Here is an 18,256-nt window from a genome sequence, read left to right on the forward strand (position 1 = left end):
CTCAACTCCTAGGTTTTTAAAACCTTTCTGCTTTGTACTCCAAAGTTGCCTACAACTCGAAGTGTTTTTAACACAGTCTGTCCAACGAGACGTAACAACTGCTATGTAACCACACTGGTATCTACGCCAGTGTACAAATATTGACAATACTCTTTAACATTATCCCATTCTGCTTTTTTATGCCATCATAACAAAATAAAACTGGTGAACAATACACCATTGCACTCAAAACTGGAACAGGACCTTGCAGTCCTGGCATACCCACAATGTGAATTTTATTAGTTTATATTAAGTGAATCATTTGTTTACACTTCTAGGTGATCAAGATTACCACAGAAAACTACATTAACATTAATATTAATAAAAATCTTCTGCCCTGCAGCCACATCTTTACTCATTCTGTCATTTCTTGTATTATAATGTATATGTATATATCTTGTATATGTATTATAATACATTTTATTACAATGTTTTTATTCTTTAAAAGACAGCATACACAGGTTTTTACTGCTATTTTTGACATATATGTTTTTGACTCTTCTGCAAGTCAGTGTTATTTGTAAGTATTTAATAAATGAATGGAATAAATAAATCTTTTAGAAACAACAACAACAAAAAAACCCAAAGAACTGTTTTATTCATAGTTATTGCTAGATGTCCTTCTCCCTTTCCATTTCTGTCTCACACAAACACGCACTGAGACAGATATTCCGAGGTGATGATACTGTTTCTGCTCTTATCCTATTCAGGTAGCTGCTACTCTAGGACATGTGGAGTATTTTCTACCTTCATTGCACCTTCTCAGCAATCAGGGACTGGTGTCTTTTGCTGTTAAGCTTGGCACCAGAAGATACAGTTAAGCACTGTGCCACAGATGCCATAAATGAAAGTATAGCCCGGTTTAGTGCCGGGCCATTCCAAAACAACCTGACGTATGTTTGCAGCACACTGCTACACACAGTGCTTGCACCCACGTAATAGGAGTACAGTTGACCAACCTGACTAGCTTTTAAGGTCCCACTGCAGGACTGGCATGAACATAGCTTGCCCTCTTCAAGTGAGGCTACAGAGACTCTCTCCTCAGCCTTCTCCTCTTTGGGAAGCCAGTCTCTGCAGGGAAAACAAGCCAGCTAGCAGGGTGTTACTCCTGCCTAGGCAGCGTTCCCCAGGCAAGCTGTCAGCACAGGTGGCATCAATCACAACTGAACAGTTTGTCTTAAACTGCTGTATCAACACGTGAAAGCATTCACCTTCATCTGAACATCACCGGTTTTCAGAAGTGTTTAGCTCCCTTTTCTTCTACCTGGAAATAATTGCTTTTATTAGTACTGCAACATCATGTATGTAAGTGTTATTCTCAGACATGGCTGTGCTAAGCAGTGTACAAACACAGAACAAAGTCAGCCCCGATCCAGAAGCTTGCAGCTTAAATAATCTGAGATACTTGTCCAATTCACATTGCATTAATAGCTTCACTTTGCCATTAACATATTTAAATTCAGTGAACCAGTCTTCTGAAAACCCATAGGAATTTTGCCAATGGATTTCACTTAACACGGAACAAGGCTTAAAAAAAATAATTGCATATCACTCTGGTTTAGAGAAAAATAACTGCAAGTAGATTCATGTTCTATTTTCTAATTCAGGAATGTTCTTGATTGATCAGCCTACAAGCTCTGAACAAGTTTAACATCACCGTTTTTGGAAGCATGAGTGTAGATGATAACATACACCAACACTTGCACAGTTAAAAAATTAACAAAGTCAGTCATGTATCATGGCCCTGACTCCAAATGCATTGTTCGTGAGCACTGCACATCTGAGAAGACCGAGATCCCAGGAACACACCCCAGCAACAATGATGGAGGAAAAAGGAGAACAAGCTTCTTTTTTAAAAAATCATGATGTATTCCCTCTGATTCAGTCACCCAAATACAAATGTCTACAACATACTACAAATGTTAGAATGTAGGGTATTTTTAGAAAAATATTTTAAATAAATCAATATAAATAAAAGTGAAAAAGGTGTCTGTATTTCAGTCCAGAAATACCATGGAAGCTTTACAGAAAACTAGCATCAGGATTTGAGAATTCCTGTGTTTGGGGCCACAATGGGGAAAAGCCTTGTCACTTGCAATGAATTTAGAAGGCAAAATTTCATTCCCTTTAGAACTCTGTTACTTTTTCTTCGACTAACTTTTTTTTTTTTTTAATACATAAAATCATTTCAAGAAGTAATACTAAGAGTGAGTTGCTCAGAACAGAAGGCAGGTGAACACATGCAGCCTTCGGTCTGACTCTTTGGGGAGAACTGCGTGTGACAAGTGCACCCATCTCACAGATTGAGCCAAGGGGTGTCATATCAAGGTGTATCTCCCTAGTCCCCGCTGTAAGCATCACTCCAGTTTGGTGTGTTTCCTGCAGCACTTATTTCCTGCAGTCAGCAATACAGATCAAGTCAGACTCCTGCTAAGAGAAGGAAGCTGCTGTTTCTGAACTTAAGACTGATGTAGTATTTCAATAATATTCCAGAAGGGCTGCTGATGGGACCTTTCCACTCACTGGGCACTGGTTTGCAGCATGACACAGTATTAGGGTTCTCTTTAAGTGCTGTTAAACTTTGTTGAGGGTTTAAATATCCAATGTTTCCATAGGAATTAGGGGCTTGTGTACATCACAGAGCTGTACACTGTTGGGGATCCTTTGAATAAGTCATTTTAATGTAAGGCTTTTTCAGCTCCTCTGAAAACAAAACAGTACCGAATTACCTGTAAATTATGCAAAGCTATGAGACCTACCAGCAGTAAAGATTTGCCTGGGGAGCTGTACTCCCCATATATATGTTAACTATATGGGGATATAGCACAGCAGAAGTTCTAAGCATAGGCTGGACACTAGCATGATATCTGTGCAATATGTATGAGTGATTTGCTGCAAATCACTTACCATCTCAGCTACAGAACAGCTGTAGCAAAAACTATAGTTGATTTTGAACTTTTCAAGACAAAAAACTACCCAAGCAAAAAAATGTATTGAGAAAACAATTTAAAAGAGGGAGGAGCACAGAAAAAGAAAACAAGGAACACACAATGTTTTAAAAGCACCTTCTGATGTTTCCATCCATATAACCACTAATTTCTTTAAACTGTGCAATTCCCCACACAATAACTGTTTCCTGTAATTGACCTTCTAGACTTATAATTTTAGGACTCAATTGTAAAAAATAAATAAAAGGAACTCTTTAATGTCTAATGTCAGAGTATAGTCAGCCTATCATGCATTTATTAGCACTGAAGTGACAATCATGATGCAAACTCCGCACTGTGGCCTGATATCCAGCTCAAGGAGCAAAATAAAACAGTAGTAAAGGCTAAATCCCAATTTCAGGGTGTATTTTTCAAATACATTAAGCTATTGGAGCAAAACATTATATTCTGAAATTATAAGAAATTGATTTCTGCTTCAGTTATGATTGTAATTTCTAAGGACTGCTTTTAAGGTATTATGACAAATAGGCTTGACTCCCTTTGAAGTAAAATATTCTGAATAGTTTAAGGTGTTAGTTAAAATGGGAAGGAAAAAAAATGAATGACCACATTTAAAAATGCAAGAACCACAGGATGCATCTTTGGATCCAGTGATGAAATAATGAAAAAAAAATAATCCCATAAAGTGCCCTCTTATCTGAAAGAATTTGGAGCGTGTATAACCATCCTTGCTCAACAGGAGAAAGATCATTCCCTGAATTAGTTTTACACATTCAAGATTAATGGGGGGGAAAAAAAGAAGACAATTTGTCCTTGGAAGCAGGTAAGTACTCCTTTGTAAGTATTCTCATTCTCTTCAGACTTTTGCATTTATAGAAACAGTTTTCTTGGCTCACCATTCTTATGAGACCTTGGAACTATACATGAGCTTTTCCACTTCATTCTGTTCTCATACCATGTTGTACATATAAATCCTTTGTAAATAAAAGGGAATTTAACCTAAAAAAAAAAAGTTTTCCTGCTCTAGTTAGATGACCTTAAAAAAGAGATGTAAGACCTTTTTTAAGTTAGCAAGGAGATTTTTTTGGTGCTTGTTATTTAACTTTTCGTCTTTTGCACTCCATTCCCCCAAGTTGGGTCTGCTATTTTTGGCCTAGAGAAACACTGATCTATCTTGGCTTGCTACATTTTTGTGAAAGAATGAATATACACACTCAGTTACTGCACCAATTATTGTTACTTTCCATAGCTATAAGGCTAATTCTGTAAATCCAAACAAACTGATAAATATGTTCTTACTTGTAGTCTCAAAATTCTTTTGCTGAGAATACACAAACAGCATTGTTCCAGAGGGAAGGAAAATATGGATTTAAAAGAACAGTGATCAAACTCTATAGGCATTAGAAATATGCCTCTGCATCCTCCATTAAATGTACATAAACAGTTTTGTTTTCAAGAAGCTAAAGAATACATCATTTAGCCGTTAATCCTTCTGGATACACCTAGCAAACCAATTTTTTTATTTGGATAACGTGCTCTTTTTTGGATCTCAATTATGTATATCAGACATTCACGGGTGTACTTCTGTGATGGACTCCCTTGTTGCCTTCACTGTTTGATAAAACAATAGACCTGGTGTCTGTTGGAAACATTTGCAACAAAAATGCAGCCAGTTACGTATGGTTTTAGTTATGAGTTAGTTGCTTTGAGATGTAAATATTACAAAAGAGTAACCTAACGTTTGCAGTTCATCTGCATTCAGTTGGCAAAACCAGAAATGAAGACTAGAAGGCAAAAGAATCATTCATTCATAGCACAGACTCAAGTCAAGATGATGACATGTCATCTTTGATCACTGTTAAACTACTAGCAAGAATCTTTACACTGGCACTGCGGACACTGCTAAAGGCAGTTTCCAGTGGAGTATGGCCTTGGGATTACCCATGCACTGTACAACCTCAGATAAGGTCCTCAAGCCAATCAAAGAAGTCACATACTGCGAGGAAATTAGATAGCTAAGAAACATCTTTTTCCTGCATGAATTACAACTGAAAGTCTCTGTGCATCCACCTGCTTGTATCAAATGACCCCTTCACATTTGTCTAGCAGTGTCATGTATGAGCTGCTTACTGGAAGCCTTGTGATGGCATGGTATTTCCAAGAAGTAAGACAGATAGGTATTCATCTGTAGAAAACAAGAATGAACAGAGAGCTGAAAAGGGTTTCACCTTCACATATGAGGTGGGGTTTTTTGGTGTTTTTTGTTTGTTTGGGGTTTTTTTGTTAAAGCAAGGAAAGTATATAGAGCAGAAGCTGATGGGAGGAAGAAACGATGACTAAACACTCAGTCTGAACTGTCTTCATTGCCAGAAGCTAGAGAGGTACAAACAGAACCAAAAATGGTGCCAAAAATGTGTTCTCTGGGGAATCAGAAAATCCACTTCTGTTCTTAGTTCCGCTGTTGTAAATCCACAGTAACTCCAGGCATGTGATATGAGCTGTTCTGGACGTACAACAGTGTAACATGGGCACATGTGGCTCATGTTGCCCTGATACACAGGCACGTTATAGCCATGTGTGCATTCAGAAGACAAGGTTCTCCCTTTGCACAGAAAAAACTGAAGATCACCAGGAGTAATTACCTTCTACATAACCCAGAAAAGCAGCACACTTCTCACTGCAGAGGCAGGTCTTCTCCAGAAGAGCAAAGCAAGTTTGTCAGACTTTTCAATGACACAGCACTACACATACCAACTTTGTTTTGAGAAACCAAATATTTCTATTTTAACTGCTATAAGCAACTGACGACCACGCAGAGAGCTATTTCAGTAACAAGATCAATATGGGAGACTGAGAAAAGTAATCTGCTCACAGGGCTCATAATTCATATACAAAATAATGTATTCATAAGTGTTCCAGATGTGTGCCTCAGAGACGTTATAAACACAAACATCTATTGACTTAGACATAATAAAAAATTTAGATTTTCATTATGAAGCCCACATATGACAGATAGCAATACACTGATGCTGGCAATGAAAAGGCAGATATTAAAACCTATGTAATGTAATTTCCCTCTCAAAACAGATGTAAAAACCTGAGCAATAAAAAAGCAAGAATTTCCGGCATCGTGTATGTAGCAACACTTCGTACTTTCCCCATCTTTTGCTCTCAAACTCCCCCAGTCAGATTACTCTGCAGCCCTAGAAACCCATTTATACTCAGCTGGCTGCCCACCATCATTATCTGTACCACATTCTGCCCTTATGGACGACCTTAAACTGCAATCCTGGAAAATACCTTGCTCACCAATGCGAAGTGTCACTTGCTATAATTAGCATTCTAAGAGCTAACAATACAGCCATTAAGGCACTGAGAAAGCCACATGTCCTGCCTTAGTTCAGTTTATATCAAGTGATCAGTCAGATGACCATTAAAGCAGTGAAGTCTTTATTCAGACAGTCAACTCACCTGCTTCAATCCATAACTTATCTCTATAGGGTTTTCCTTATGTGGATAACGATGCTCTTTCATGTTACCTTCCTTGCTATGAAATGCAGTGCTTCCAAATCTCTCTTCCCATCCCCAGGCCAGCCTTCAATGAGAAAAATCTGACTTCACACAGAACAACAGTCTCCAAATCAGGCTGTGATTCACCAGCAACAGCTTTTGGTGAGCACACACAGCTTCACAGTAAGGATGCTGTCTCCTGTGTCTTTCCCCCTCACTGAGGACATGGAATAGCATAAGAATGTTTCATCTCCATTCCAAAATTTTAATGTTTTAATCTATTAAATCTTATCACCATCATCTTGTTCTAATTTGGATGGCCAGCTGAGTTAATAAGACACTGAAGAAATTCTAAAACCGCTAGTACGAAGTTTTATGTAAAACTACAACATAACAAAAATTAAAGAGCTTGGTGTTGGAGTGATGCTGCGAACCATTTAACACCTCGAATGTTATTCATGTAAACCCCCCCTCATCAAAACAAACCCACTTGACTGCTGCCTTAAATCCTGATTCCTGCTAAATTAGGGTTTCATGTATAGCATCAGGTGGAATAAAATGCTTCTAAAGATAAAATACATTTTCAGGATTGTTTTGTGTACATAAAATACTCTATTCCAACAAATAGTTTCCCTCTAGTTAAAACTGAGGGGGGAAAAAATCAACTTAAGAGCAGATGAACGAAATGTATTTTATTTGCGTTAACTAAACTTTTAACTACTGAGCAAATCAAAGCCATTAACACCTCAGGAGACATCTTTTGAGGACTATGACTACTACACAGCACAGAATGGATTCAGCCACCACACCTGTCCCTTCCCATGACCAGTGGTTATTGCATCTGCCTCCAGCTATACAAAAAGGGATACCTAGCTTCAGATAGCAGTGTTCAGAGCATTCTGATGTGTGGGGGTTTGGCATTTTCTTTTAGGAGCTTTTTAAAAAAAATGTACTCTATGGGCTATGGATCTATAGGTTTTTGGTGGACTAATTAGTAACTGGAATCCAAAGCCAAAGTATCATTCCTTTGGCAAAATACTTACATATTCCCTCAAGGGAAAATCTGAGGCAAAACACACAAAACTGGCTGTGCAACTAGCATGGATGACATAAATATCTAATTCCCAAAGCCAAAATCACAGAATCACAGAACGGTCGTGGTTGGAAATGACCTCTGGAGATCACCTAATCCAACCCACTGCTAAAGCAGGTTCACCTACAGCAGGTTGCAGAGAGTCATGTCCAGGTGGGTTTTTAACATCTCCAGAGAAGGAGATGCCACAACCTCTCCGGGCAGCCTGTGCCAGCGCTCTGCCACCCATATATCTCTTTCATATGTCCCTGTTTTGAACACCTATAAAATTAACAATTTTGTTAAATGTCAAGGAACATAATCTTGGACTGGACTCCACTGACAGAAGGTCATTATGCTAGAGACATATTAACCTAATGTTCACTCTTATATTTAACTTGCTTTTAGTTGTGTTTGGTTTCGGTTTTAGAAGGCCCTAGCGGCTATCCATGTTACTGTCCAAACCATTACAATCACTTCAAGGACAGCAACTGCAAATTAAAATGTGGAAAATCCATGACTAGTTTAGCAGCAAGCTGAAGAAAATTCAGTGCTTTTTTGCAATCCTGAGTTCAGTGTACCTGACCAAACAAAAAAGCTTCCCCCCAGGATCACAGCAGAAGTGCCTCCATTTCTAAGTAGAAATAAACAAACTCACAAAATAAAAATCTTATGATAGTGTTGTCTTTACTCTCCCTGATTGGAAAATAGGTGAAGTCTGTTTCTTTTACTTTAGTATTACTTCTACACTACAGCCTCTTGTCCTGCCTTCTTTACACTAACAAATAAACTTTTATAAATAATAAAAAACCCAAATACATGTTTTACAAACATGTGTATCAGACAGTAGTTAATATTTTTCAGTCATTTTTACTGAGGCACAAGTTTTATAAGCTTATTTTGAATGTGCATCTATTAAAAAGTTAATAAAATAATGACTAATTCTACTTTATAATAATAACAACAACAACAACATCATAAAAATATCATTATTAACTAGTGATATGTAATGGAGTGACAACAATGGATGATGACGTTATTTGGAGCCACTTCACAGGTGACAATTTGGGAAATGCCTGATGCAGACACTCAGGAATTCCTGAGCAGTAATTCTGTTGGAAAAAAAACCTGGTGGGAACACAGGTGAAGAATGTGACACACAGAGGCTTTGCACAAGTCAGTTAAATCTGAAACAAGAACATGCTTATTAAAATACAACTATTATAGATCGAGTCAGAATCTAGGATGCTCTGTCTGCTTCACCTATGGGGAATATATTGAAACTATAATATGTCACTGTTAACATGGCATTTTCAGAACACTTAATGATTAGTTTTGCCGTAACACGAGGAAACAACTGACACAAAGCATCTACTGTAACAAACTACATTCTAAGATTCTGGCAATTTTATCAATAAAACCTACAACATCAACATGATCTCTACACTCATTTTATAAGATCAGCTATTTTATTTTGTAACAAATTGAGAAGTGATGCAGGGAGTTAACTTCCAAAAGTAACATAACCATAACAGTTGATGTGCAATTTAACTGCTGATTTAAATTGGCTAGCTGTTACAAATAACTCCACTAAACTCCTTCTAAAATGGGCAGACATGGAAAGGAAGAGGAAAAATAAAAGGGTCAATAACCTGCAGCAGAAGTGCCTTAATTGTGTTGAAGGTCTTCCAGTTTAAGTAAGGAGAAATTCCTTCCAGGATCAAGAGCTGTCCTAGGCATTAAAGCTTTCATAGAGAATCATCCTCATTGTCTCCTCAGGAGTTAACCTAGCTCATATTCCTAAGCAATCCTATCCAATAAGAAGCTAAGTTATTTTCTGTTAAAGCTGTGTTTGAGAGAATTTCAAGCTGTCAGCACTGATAGCCATTTATTCTGCACCTACACTGAAGTCTGTGGGAGGGGGAGGTTGGAAAGCGAGCTGAAATGAATGAAAGTCTCCCTCTAAAATGTACTTTTTCTGATTTTTAGGGGAAGAAAGAAAAGTTATATTACTGTAATTTTTCTGCTTGTTCCTCCTTTTTGATTTTGTCAACTCCCTAACAATACTTTGTACTCCCTTTTCTTTTACAGCATAATAAAACTCAAATTAAAAAAACTCCAAACATTTTCCAATGGAATTTTACATGGCTATTTTATCTATCTTATCCTCAATAAATTTAATTTACAACAATGAGAGCCGATATCAATGCAGAATATCAACAACTACTCTTAAAGATATTTTATGGTATCTGTCCACTGTGTTTTAGCAAAAATACCTAAATTTGTATCGAGACACTGAAATCAAATCACAATGCCACAGTAAACAGCATGGCATAAACCTCTGCAGAACTCCTTCAGAATAAAAGGCAAAGCATTTCTGACAATCTGTAGCACAGAATACAATCCAACCAACACTCAAAATATCAAGGAACTGGAAACCCCATTCCATTAAATATTTAGGTCCCCTAAATCCAAAATTTAAGAGGCAAAACAAGAGAGAAAAATAGAAAGACAGAAAGAACTAAACAAGCAAACAACCTTACCTTTCACAAGCTCGGACAGTCCATGCAGCAATTATCCATAATGAGATACTAAAAACCAACAGTACAGTTCCTGGACATATTGTCATTAGAGTCTTCATAACAAAACGAGTATTGAAGTTTATCTTATTTAATGCTCCAATGCTTCTAGATGAGGCATCAGTGAAAAGTTTGCTATGCAAAAGCATAACTCTGGCAATAAGATATAGTCTTAAGAACATTGGTATAGATAAAATAATATCCACATCAGCTGTTGTTGTGGATGGAGCATAAGAAAAGGCGAGCCGGGCTGTCCATGTGAACGTATAGTTCCCAGGTATGGGATGGATAGCACACACCAGTATTTCCAAGCAGATAAAGAAAATACGCTCATAAGTCATGGCTATTCTCCAGTCATCTGCTCCATTGTCCACCATGAACAACTGAAATAATAAAATATAAGGTTAACTTTAGTATGTCATTAGCAAACTTTGTTATAAGTTCATTTAAAAACGCTATATTTTTCAGAGCTGCCATTGACCACCAAAAAGAAAATAAATATGCCATTTCAGAAAATGACATTACTACATCACTATGAAGTGAAACATATCTCTGGTTAAGGCAAAAAAAAAGAATTTTTTCATGCACTATTTTTAAAACTTTACATTGAACTGAATTTTTGTGTATTATTTACTAAGAATTTCTCATATATCCTTTAATTGTCATTACTGATAAAACAAAATGCCAGACCAATTAAGCCTTGTCCCTTCAAAATCAATTGCTTACACTAAGTTAATAAAATTGAGAAAAATCTAAGAAAGTGTGGTCAGAATGGATATCTAAATTACAACTTATAAATACTAAGATGCAATGTAAGCCTGCCCTAGAGCATATCGATGCTTCACCCAGGGTGCTATTACAGCTTCTGTAGAACTATCTAAGCTTTCTTCAAGCTTCAGGCACCAATACAGATCAATATAGGATGAAAAACTACATGAGAAATTGCACAAAGACTCAGCAAGATCTCTCATGGTGAAACACTGAAAAGCAAAGGCTGGCAAATATCAGAGTAGCCCAGACAGACAGGTGATGTCTACTAGTAGCTGAAAATTAAATGCAGGCGTTGGTTCTTTTACAAGCAAGGCCTTCAGTTTGCCACCAAAGAACTGAAACATTTCATAGTAAATGTTGATCCTGGTGTTTTACTAAATAAAACCTTAATTAACCAGTATTTGTCACTAGTAGACAGTAGTTGCAAACAGGCAACTCTTCTAAAAGGAACATAACCTGTAATGACAATGAAGATACAACATCGGACAGAAGACCTCCTCATCAACTCAACTATAGTCCAAAGCTAAACAAGGCTGTTCAGTATATACGTAAAGAGGAAATAAAAATACTTTTGCAGGATTTTTAAAATTAGATTATTCAAAAAAAAGGCTGAAAAGGAAATGTGCACAAAGAATGCACTCTTTCATGTAAAAAAAGTATTTTCAGCACACTACACACCATATACACTACACACCATATACACAGCCAAAAAAACCAATTACTGATGTGCACTGCTCTTTGCCTCTCTCTGTCTTTCAAGAATTTAGAAATACAAGCCCGATTTCTCCGCATATGTTTCTTAGAGATTGAAGACCTCCTCCCAATACACTGTTTGTCTCTTCAGAACATTGCTCCAGTCTTTTGTTTAGAAAAGTGATAACCACAAATAAACTTTATTGTAGCTGAACTGATGCTAAAAGAAATAGAGAAATTAACCATAGTAAGAAACACAACAAAACAAGACAATTTTCTGTATTTGTAGAACTGTTTTCCAACCCTTTATGTTGCTTCCCTCCATCTTAGTGTATTGGGTGACTGTGACAAGGTTTTGGTACTGGAGGGGCTGTACAGGTGGTGTCTGCAAGAGGTCATGGGCTGCTCTGCAATCGACCCGCTGCAAGGCATACCTGAGGTCTTCAGTGAAGATGGCGGTGCTTCTGTGAAAGCATATTTAAGAAAGGGCAAAATGCTGCCCAAGCAGTGAAGAGTGAGAGAAAAAAAGTGTGAGAAACAACCCAGGAAATGCTAAGGTCAGAGAACAGGGAGGAGGTGCTCCAGGCGTTGGAACAGAGGTTTTGCTGCAGCCCATGGAGAGGACCATGGTGAAGGAGGCATTTCCCTTAAGCCCGTGGAGAGGACCACACTGGAGCAGATATCTACACTACAGCCCAGGGAGGACCTCACAGCAGAGCAAGGTGGATATTTCCTGAAGAAACTGCCACCTACAGACAGCCCACACTCGAGCAGATTCTCCTTACAAGAACTAATGCCCACGGAGAATTCATGCCGGAGCAGTTTTAGCCTGAAGGGCTGCAGACCATGGAGAGGGCCCACACTGGCACAGGGGAAAGGCGGGCAGGGGAAGGAGCAGCAGAGAGGAGCCGCTGTGGACAGGTTCCCCTCCACCATACCCCCCGCGCCACTCGCAGGGGAGAAGACAGAGCAGCTAGGAATGAAGGAGAGATGTTGAACCTGGGAAGAGGTCAGTAGGGCAAGGGGTTCTAGTTTTTGTCTTTGTTTCTCACCATCTTACTCTAGTTTTAGCTGGCAATAGATTTAAATTAATTTTCCCCAAGCTAGGCCTGTTTTGCCATTTGTAATTGTAAGGGATCTGCCCATCTTTATCTCAAACTCATGAACTTTTTTATCTTATTTTCTTTCCTTGTCCTGTTGAGGAGGGAGAGTGAGAGAGCAGCTGGGTGGGGGGTCTGGCTGCTGGTCAAGGTCAAGCCACCACTACACTTGCATGTAGCTTTTACCTCTGCTGCGACACCATTAAAGCCAAAGAAACCCAGTGCTGAATTAAGCTAAAAACACTCAGTAAATTCAATGTGAATGCAACATAAGCACATAAACTTTCTCTTACCTGTGGTCACTCTGCAAACTTTTTATGTTAAATATGTGAATTGATACTAGAAGGCCAATTTATGTATGAATGTACGCATGTATGTATTACCAAAAAGTGCTGGTTTCCACTTAGCAAATGCTATTCAGTATGAAGGGCCAAACTTTCAAAGTAGAGTAAGGCTCAAGGGCATTCGCTTCTTGTGACTAGCCTGTAAATGCTGTTGGTCAGATCACAGAAGTGCTACAACAGTTATGAAGAGGTATTCAGAACACTCAGAATACAGATGGATAGTAACCAGCTTAACTGAAAAAGAGATAGATAATATCAAATCTCTCAAATGCTGTGTGGGTTTCCGAAGAAAAGAATTAATTTACAACAGAATTAAATATTTCAGTTCTCAGATAAGTAGCAAATAGGTGTCAAACTGGCAGCAGTTTAAAATGCCTTTTAAAGTTTCAAACTCTGCTGAAAAAAACACTGGTCTTTTGTCCTACCTTTTTACCTACCATCTTCACAGATTTCTAAAATTCTACATGCAGAAAGGCAATTCAAGAAAAATGATACCTTAAGTACTGATTAAATTTAAAAGATGAGAATAGAATAATGTTAAACTTAGTCATTAAAATTTGATCTTTTGATTTTCATAGAAGGCTTTTTTTTTAATAACTGAGTTTTTAAAAAACTTTAAGATGTCATTATGGAATACATACTTGATAACATATTTGTCAGCAGAAGGAATCCTAATATGCTACAAAAGAAAGAAGTTTCTCAGTAGTGCTCAGTGGAATAGTTACGTTTGCAGACACAGATCCCTACCAACTCTCCTTGACCTCAGCTGTGCCAGTTTCTTTTAAGGAAAATAATATTTTAAAGTAATAAGATCTTCAACTGTCATATAATAAGATTTAGGAGGTGAAAACACAGAAGGTAGAAAACACCAGAAGCCACAAATGACCACAGATCCAGTACAAAATTTCTATTTCATAAAAACATTAACATTTCAAAATCATATTTATGAGGAAGACTTCCTTACAATCTGAGTCTCTAAATTCAAACCGATGGGTATCAAACACTCTGGAACAAATATGGGCCTCTAAAACAGGCTGTGAATAACAATTACATTGGGACATACTGAAATGACACAGAAAGTAGTACAGGATTTCATGTACATTTTATATACCTGCAATTATGCAACCTACTAAATGCAATTTTCTATTTTAATTTGGAAATTTGGAAAATACACAGGTATTTGTGTGTGCCTGCATGCTTGGCTAGATACATTTCCTATTTGGAAAGTGAGGAAGGTAAATGAATGAAGAACAGAAAGAACAGCTGAACAGCATAATTTAAAGGGTACACATAATCCTCTTTGCTGCTTTCAGTCAATCCCATTATAATATTGATGCATTGATTTCAAGATACTACTCCCTGTTTGAAAGGAGAATGATGCTAACAAAAAGGGAACATAACAAAACAGTGTTCAAACTCTTCATGTAGAATTGAGTCCTGCAAAGAAAGCCAAATTCCAGCCAAGGTCAAAGATGTTATGCCTGTTCTTAGCTTTCAAATTTCTTATAATTATTCAGCGTTGAAATCTAATGCAAGTACTTTATCAGTGTTCTGCAACATTCTTCAAATACAGTCCTCTCATATACCTTTACTAAGTCTGCACTCTCAGAAAAATTTGGAAGTTATTTTCACCTGCAATTATGTAATATATTTCCAGCATATTGTATGTAAATGTAAGACATAAATAAATCTTTAACTTCAAATAATATTTGTAATGCTACACAGTTGAAGACATAAAAATAAATATACCATAGATATTTATAGGTATGTGTATATTTACATAATGCTTTGTTAAATTTATATAACACCAGATGAGAAAAAGAGAAACAGATTCAAAGTAGAAGATTGCACACAATGACAAATCAGATCAGAGTCTCCCTGAAACTACTTAAAACAAAAGTAGAGAAGTTAATTTTGTATATCATCAGTATATCAAAACAGGTTCATATCAGGCTGTCAGTGGATGTTGGTGAACACAAAGAACGAGAAAACTAGCTCTTTTCTAAAAATACAATCCAGATAAAAGAATAAATCTGAAAACTGTATCACACTACCTTGCTGTGATACTGTGGGGATACATTAATACAGGAGTAAAAAGGAAAAAATAAACAGTGATAAAGTAGCATCAGCTGTACTCCTGGAAGCATTCCTTGCAGAGGGGGAATCAGCTGTACTCACAAACATATTGTGCAATTGCTTAATTTAAAAATCCAAGTTTAAAATTGTTAAATACTGGAGTCACTTAAACCTTACACTGAATGGATGGTACTATGATTCAGAGCAGCAAAATATAACCTTTGGGGCTGCTGATTTACTAAAATTTTTCATCAGACAATTTTCTGTAGTTTGTAGTCCCCAGAATATAATTTATACAACCAAAAAGACCATTATGGTACTCAGAGAGGAAGCCTATACTGTTTTTGTCACAGTACTCCAGACAGCCAAGTTGTTGTCCCACAGCACCCCATTAAGTACAAATGATTTTAAACCACGTGGTGGTAAGAGATAGATATCTCAAGCTTTTAACATAGTTTCCCCTAACTGGGGAATGAAAAAGACTTTTTTCCATCATCAGAAGGCATGTAATAAAATGGTCTGTGAGTTATGTAAGGCCCTGTCCTTGACCTTGGAGAGCCTGCAGGAGTTCCTGTGGGCTGCTGTACTCCTCATCCTAAATACAACGCCACAAAGCAGAGACTTTAGTGAGTTTAAGTTGTAAGTAAAGTCATGAGGCATCAAATACCTTCTGCATGCAAAGCACAGAAGGCAAAGAATATGTTTTTCACAAAACTACATGAAGGATTGACTGTCTTACATTATCCAGAATGTTTCCCACATCCAGAGTTCCTAGTAAGTCCTTAGAAATTTATCTACAAGGTGTTGTGGATATAGCTATCTACTGAATGAAACATGCTTAGCTCATCCAAATGGGGAAGCTAGACTGCTCTATCACTCGTACATGTATACATGCATACACACACACTCAGTTACAAAAATGGTAATTTAAACAGATGACTTCAAAAGTCTGGTACTCAGGTTCAGCACAAAATTGATTATTTGCATAGTATATTATATTTAAATTTTGCATCTCCATGCAAAATGAGTTTTTCATAGTTATTGATGTTTTGCTATAAACATTGTGCATGTCAATACATGTAAATAAAGCTTAGTGTATGCTGGTGGCTAAGCAAGCTCAAAACTCTTCTCTCAAAGACTGCATTTATATCTTAGCATCTTAGGAAGGGATGTGCAGAAGAGGCTCAGACCATTTACAGTCTTTGTGAACCATATTTTCAGAAGTGCAGCATCAGTAAGTTCACATTAAAATACATCTTAGTTACTCTGACAGGCCACACATAACCACAACCATTTCAAAAAAACAGATGTGTTAAACAATGCTTTTATCAGATTTGTCTATGTATTTTTGTGACTTCTGTCTCTCAGATCATTACAAAAAACCTACCCCAAATACTCGATGAGATTTTTTACACAGAAAGGACATTTATGATCACAGAAACTAACAGAGTTAAATTCTGCCTAAGCACACAGTTAAATTCTGCCCATCCATATTTCCCTTCTGTTTTAAATCACATACTGACAGTATTCTTTTTAGCTTTCTGCAAAGATATTCAAAGGTCTCATTCAAAATTTTGTAATGCTACTGGTCAAACTTTCAGCTTCATCATTCATCTCAAACAACTGTGAAATAGCTTAACCCCCTGACAGCCTAAAACAACAAAAATCCATTATAGTACTCAGCAATTGCTAGGATATACGTAATTTCTTTTCATATAGGGTTATCCATATAAATGTATGTGCTCCAGGGGCACAAAGAAGGTGAGATGCTCCCAAAAATGGCATTCTTTTTACCCAGTAGCTTTCTATGCAGGTACGATTGCTAAGAACTGAAATTCAAGGACAACAAAGAAAAAAAAAAAAAAAAGTACATTCCAAGATAATCAGGTTTTCTTTCTCAATGCTATGGAGAAGGACCACCTCAGGAAAGCGTCAAACTAAGAAATCATCACAAGCTTGTAAAACTAAAACAAACCCCAAAGAATTAGGCAATTAACTTATTATTATTAGTAGAAAGAGCTGATTAAAATATTAATATCAGGACAAAAGATTTTTCACTTTCATTACTAAAAAGATGTATCACAAGACAATGTCCTATTAAATCTAGTTTGGACTCTTGCGGGAACAATCATAGCTGAGCTTCCTCCGATCTGTTATCAACCCAGGAGATATTTAGTTATATAATTTTTTATGAGCCTTTGAACCAAATCAGAGGTCCAGAAATAAAAGTCCATCACTCAGGGTTACTACATTCATTTGAGATACTCAGTAGATCCACCAGTAAGTCACTAAATTAAACTGACTGAATCAGGAGTTTTTATGAAGTCGATGTGCGTTGACAGGTATTTCTTCATTTTAACAGTCTTCATATTTTAGCAGCTATTTCATTATACCAGAGTTTCAGTTTACATTTTTCCCCCTCTCCAGCTGCTTAAAACACAGTAAGTTCCTTAAGTTACCACATGTAAGCAGCTTAATCCAGCACCAGCAGCTCCCAAAAGCTCCTGTGACTGGGGTTCACAGTCAAAAATGTTCTCCAGGCAGATACAGAAGGAGCGTGACTTAATAAAGCTCTGAATATTGCTTAAGGGAAAGAAGAGTAACAGAGAAGGAACAGTTGAGATAGGTCTCCTGCGTGCAAAATTGGAAAATGGGACCAGTTCACTGAAACAGCATTAGTCTTCTTTTATACAATTTTTAATTTTGTTATTTAAAAAGCAGGAAAGAAATAACAAAGAAAATAAAAAGAATAAGCATATTACTGCCTAACATGAATTTACTAGACAATATACTGGGTGACCCAGGGCAATCCAGAAGAGTGGCTTCATGCAGTTGACAGAGATGGAATGGAAAAAACACATAGGTTTCAACCAGAGCTTTTCTCTCCAAGAAGCCAAGGACTGAGCAAGGTTATCTGGACGTAGCCAGCCCTTGGGAAACATTTCAGCACTTAACCTAACCTAACCTAACCACATCACAACTTACTCAGAACTCAGCTTCCATGAGCCACCACTCCACACCACCCCTTGCTTCTGCTGGCCTGTTCTGGCTCACTCTGCTTGCTAAGAGAGTACAGCAGGACACAAGCTATGCCAGCTTTATTACATCTAAAAGGGAAAGCTGC

General features: G+C 37.3%; 1 protein-coding gene across 1 annotated transcript in view; it reads right to left on the bottom strand.

The window, feature by feature from the left end:
• The window catches only part of KCNN2 (potassium calcium-activated channel subfamily N member 2), a 106,352-nt gene that overhangs the window by 74,393 nt on the left and 13,703 nt on the right, over nucleotides 1–18,256 (bottom strand). The window contains exon 3 of the mRNA XM_037373834.1: nucleotides 10,113–10,531. Coding sequence (XP_037229731.1) covers nucleotides 10,113–10,531 — 419 coding nt within the window. The remainder of the gene's footprint in view (nucleotides 1–10,112; nucleotides 10,532–18,256) is intronic.

Source organism: Falco rusticolus, chromosome Z (assembly GCF_015220075.1).
Source record: "Falco rusticolus isolate bFalRus1 chromosome Z, bFalRus1.pri, whole genome shotgun sequence".
NCBI classification, from domain to species: Eukaryota; Metazoa; Chordata; class Aves; order Falconiformes; family Falconidae; genus Falco; species Falco rusticolus.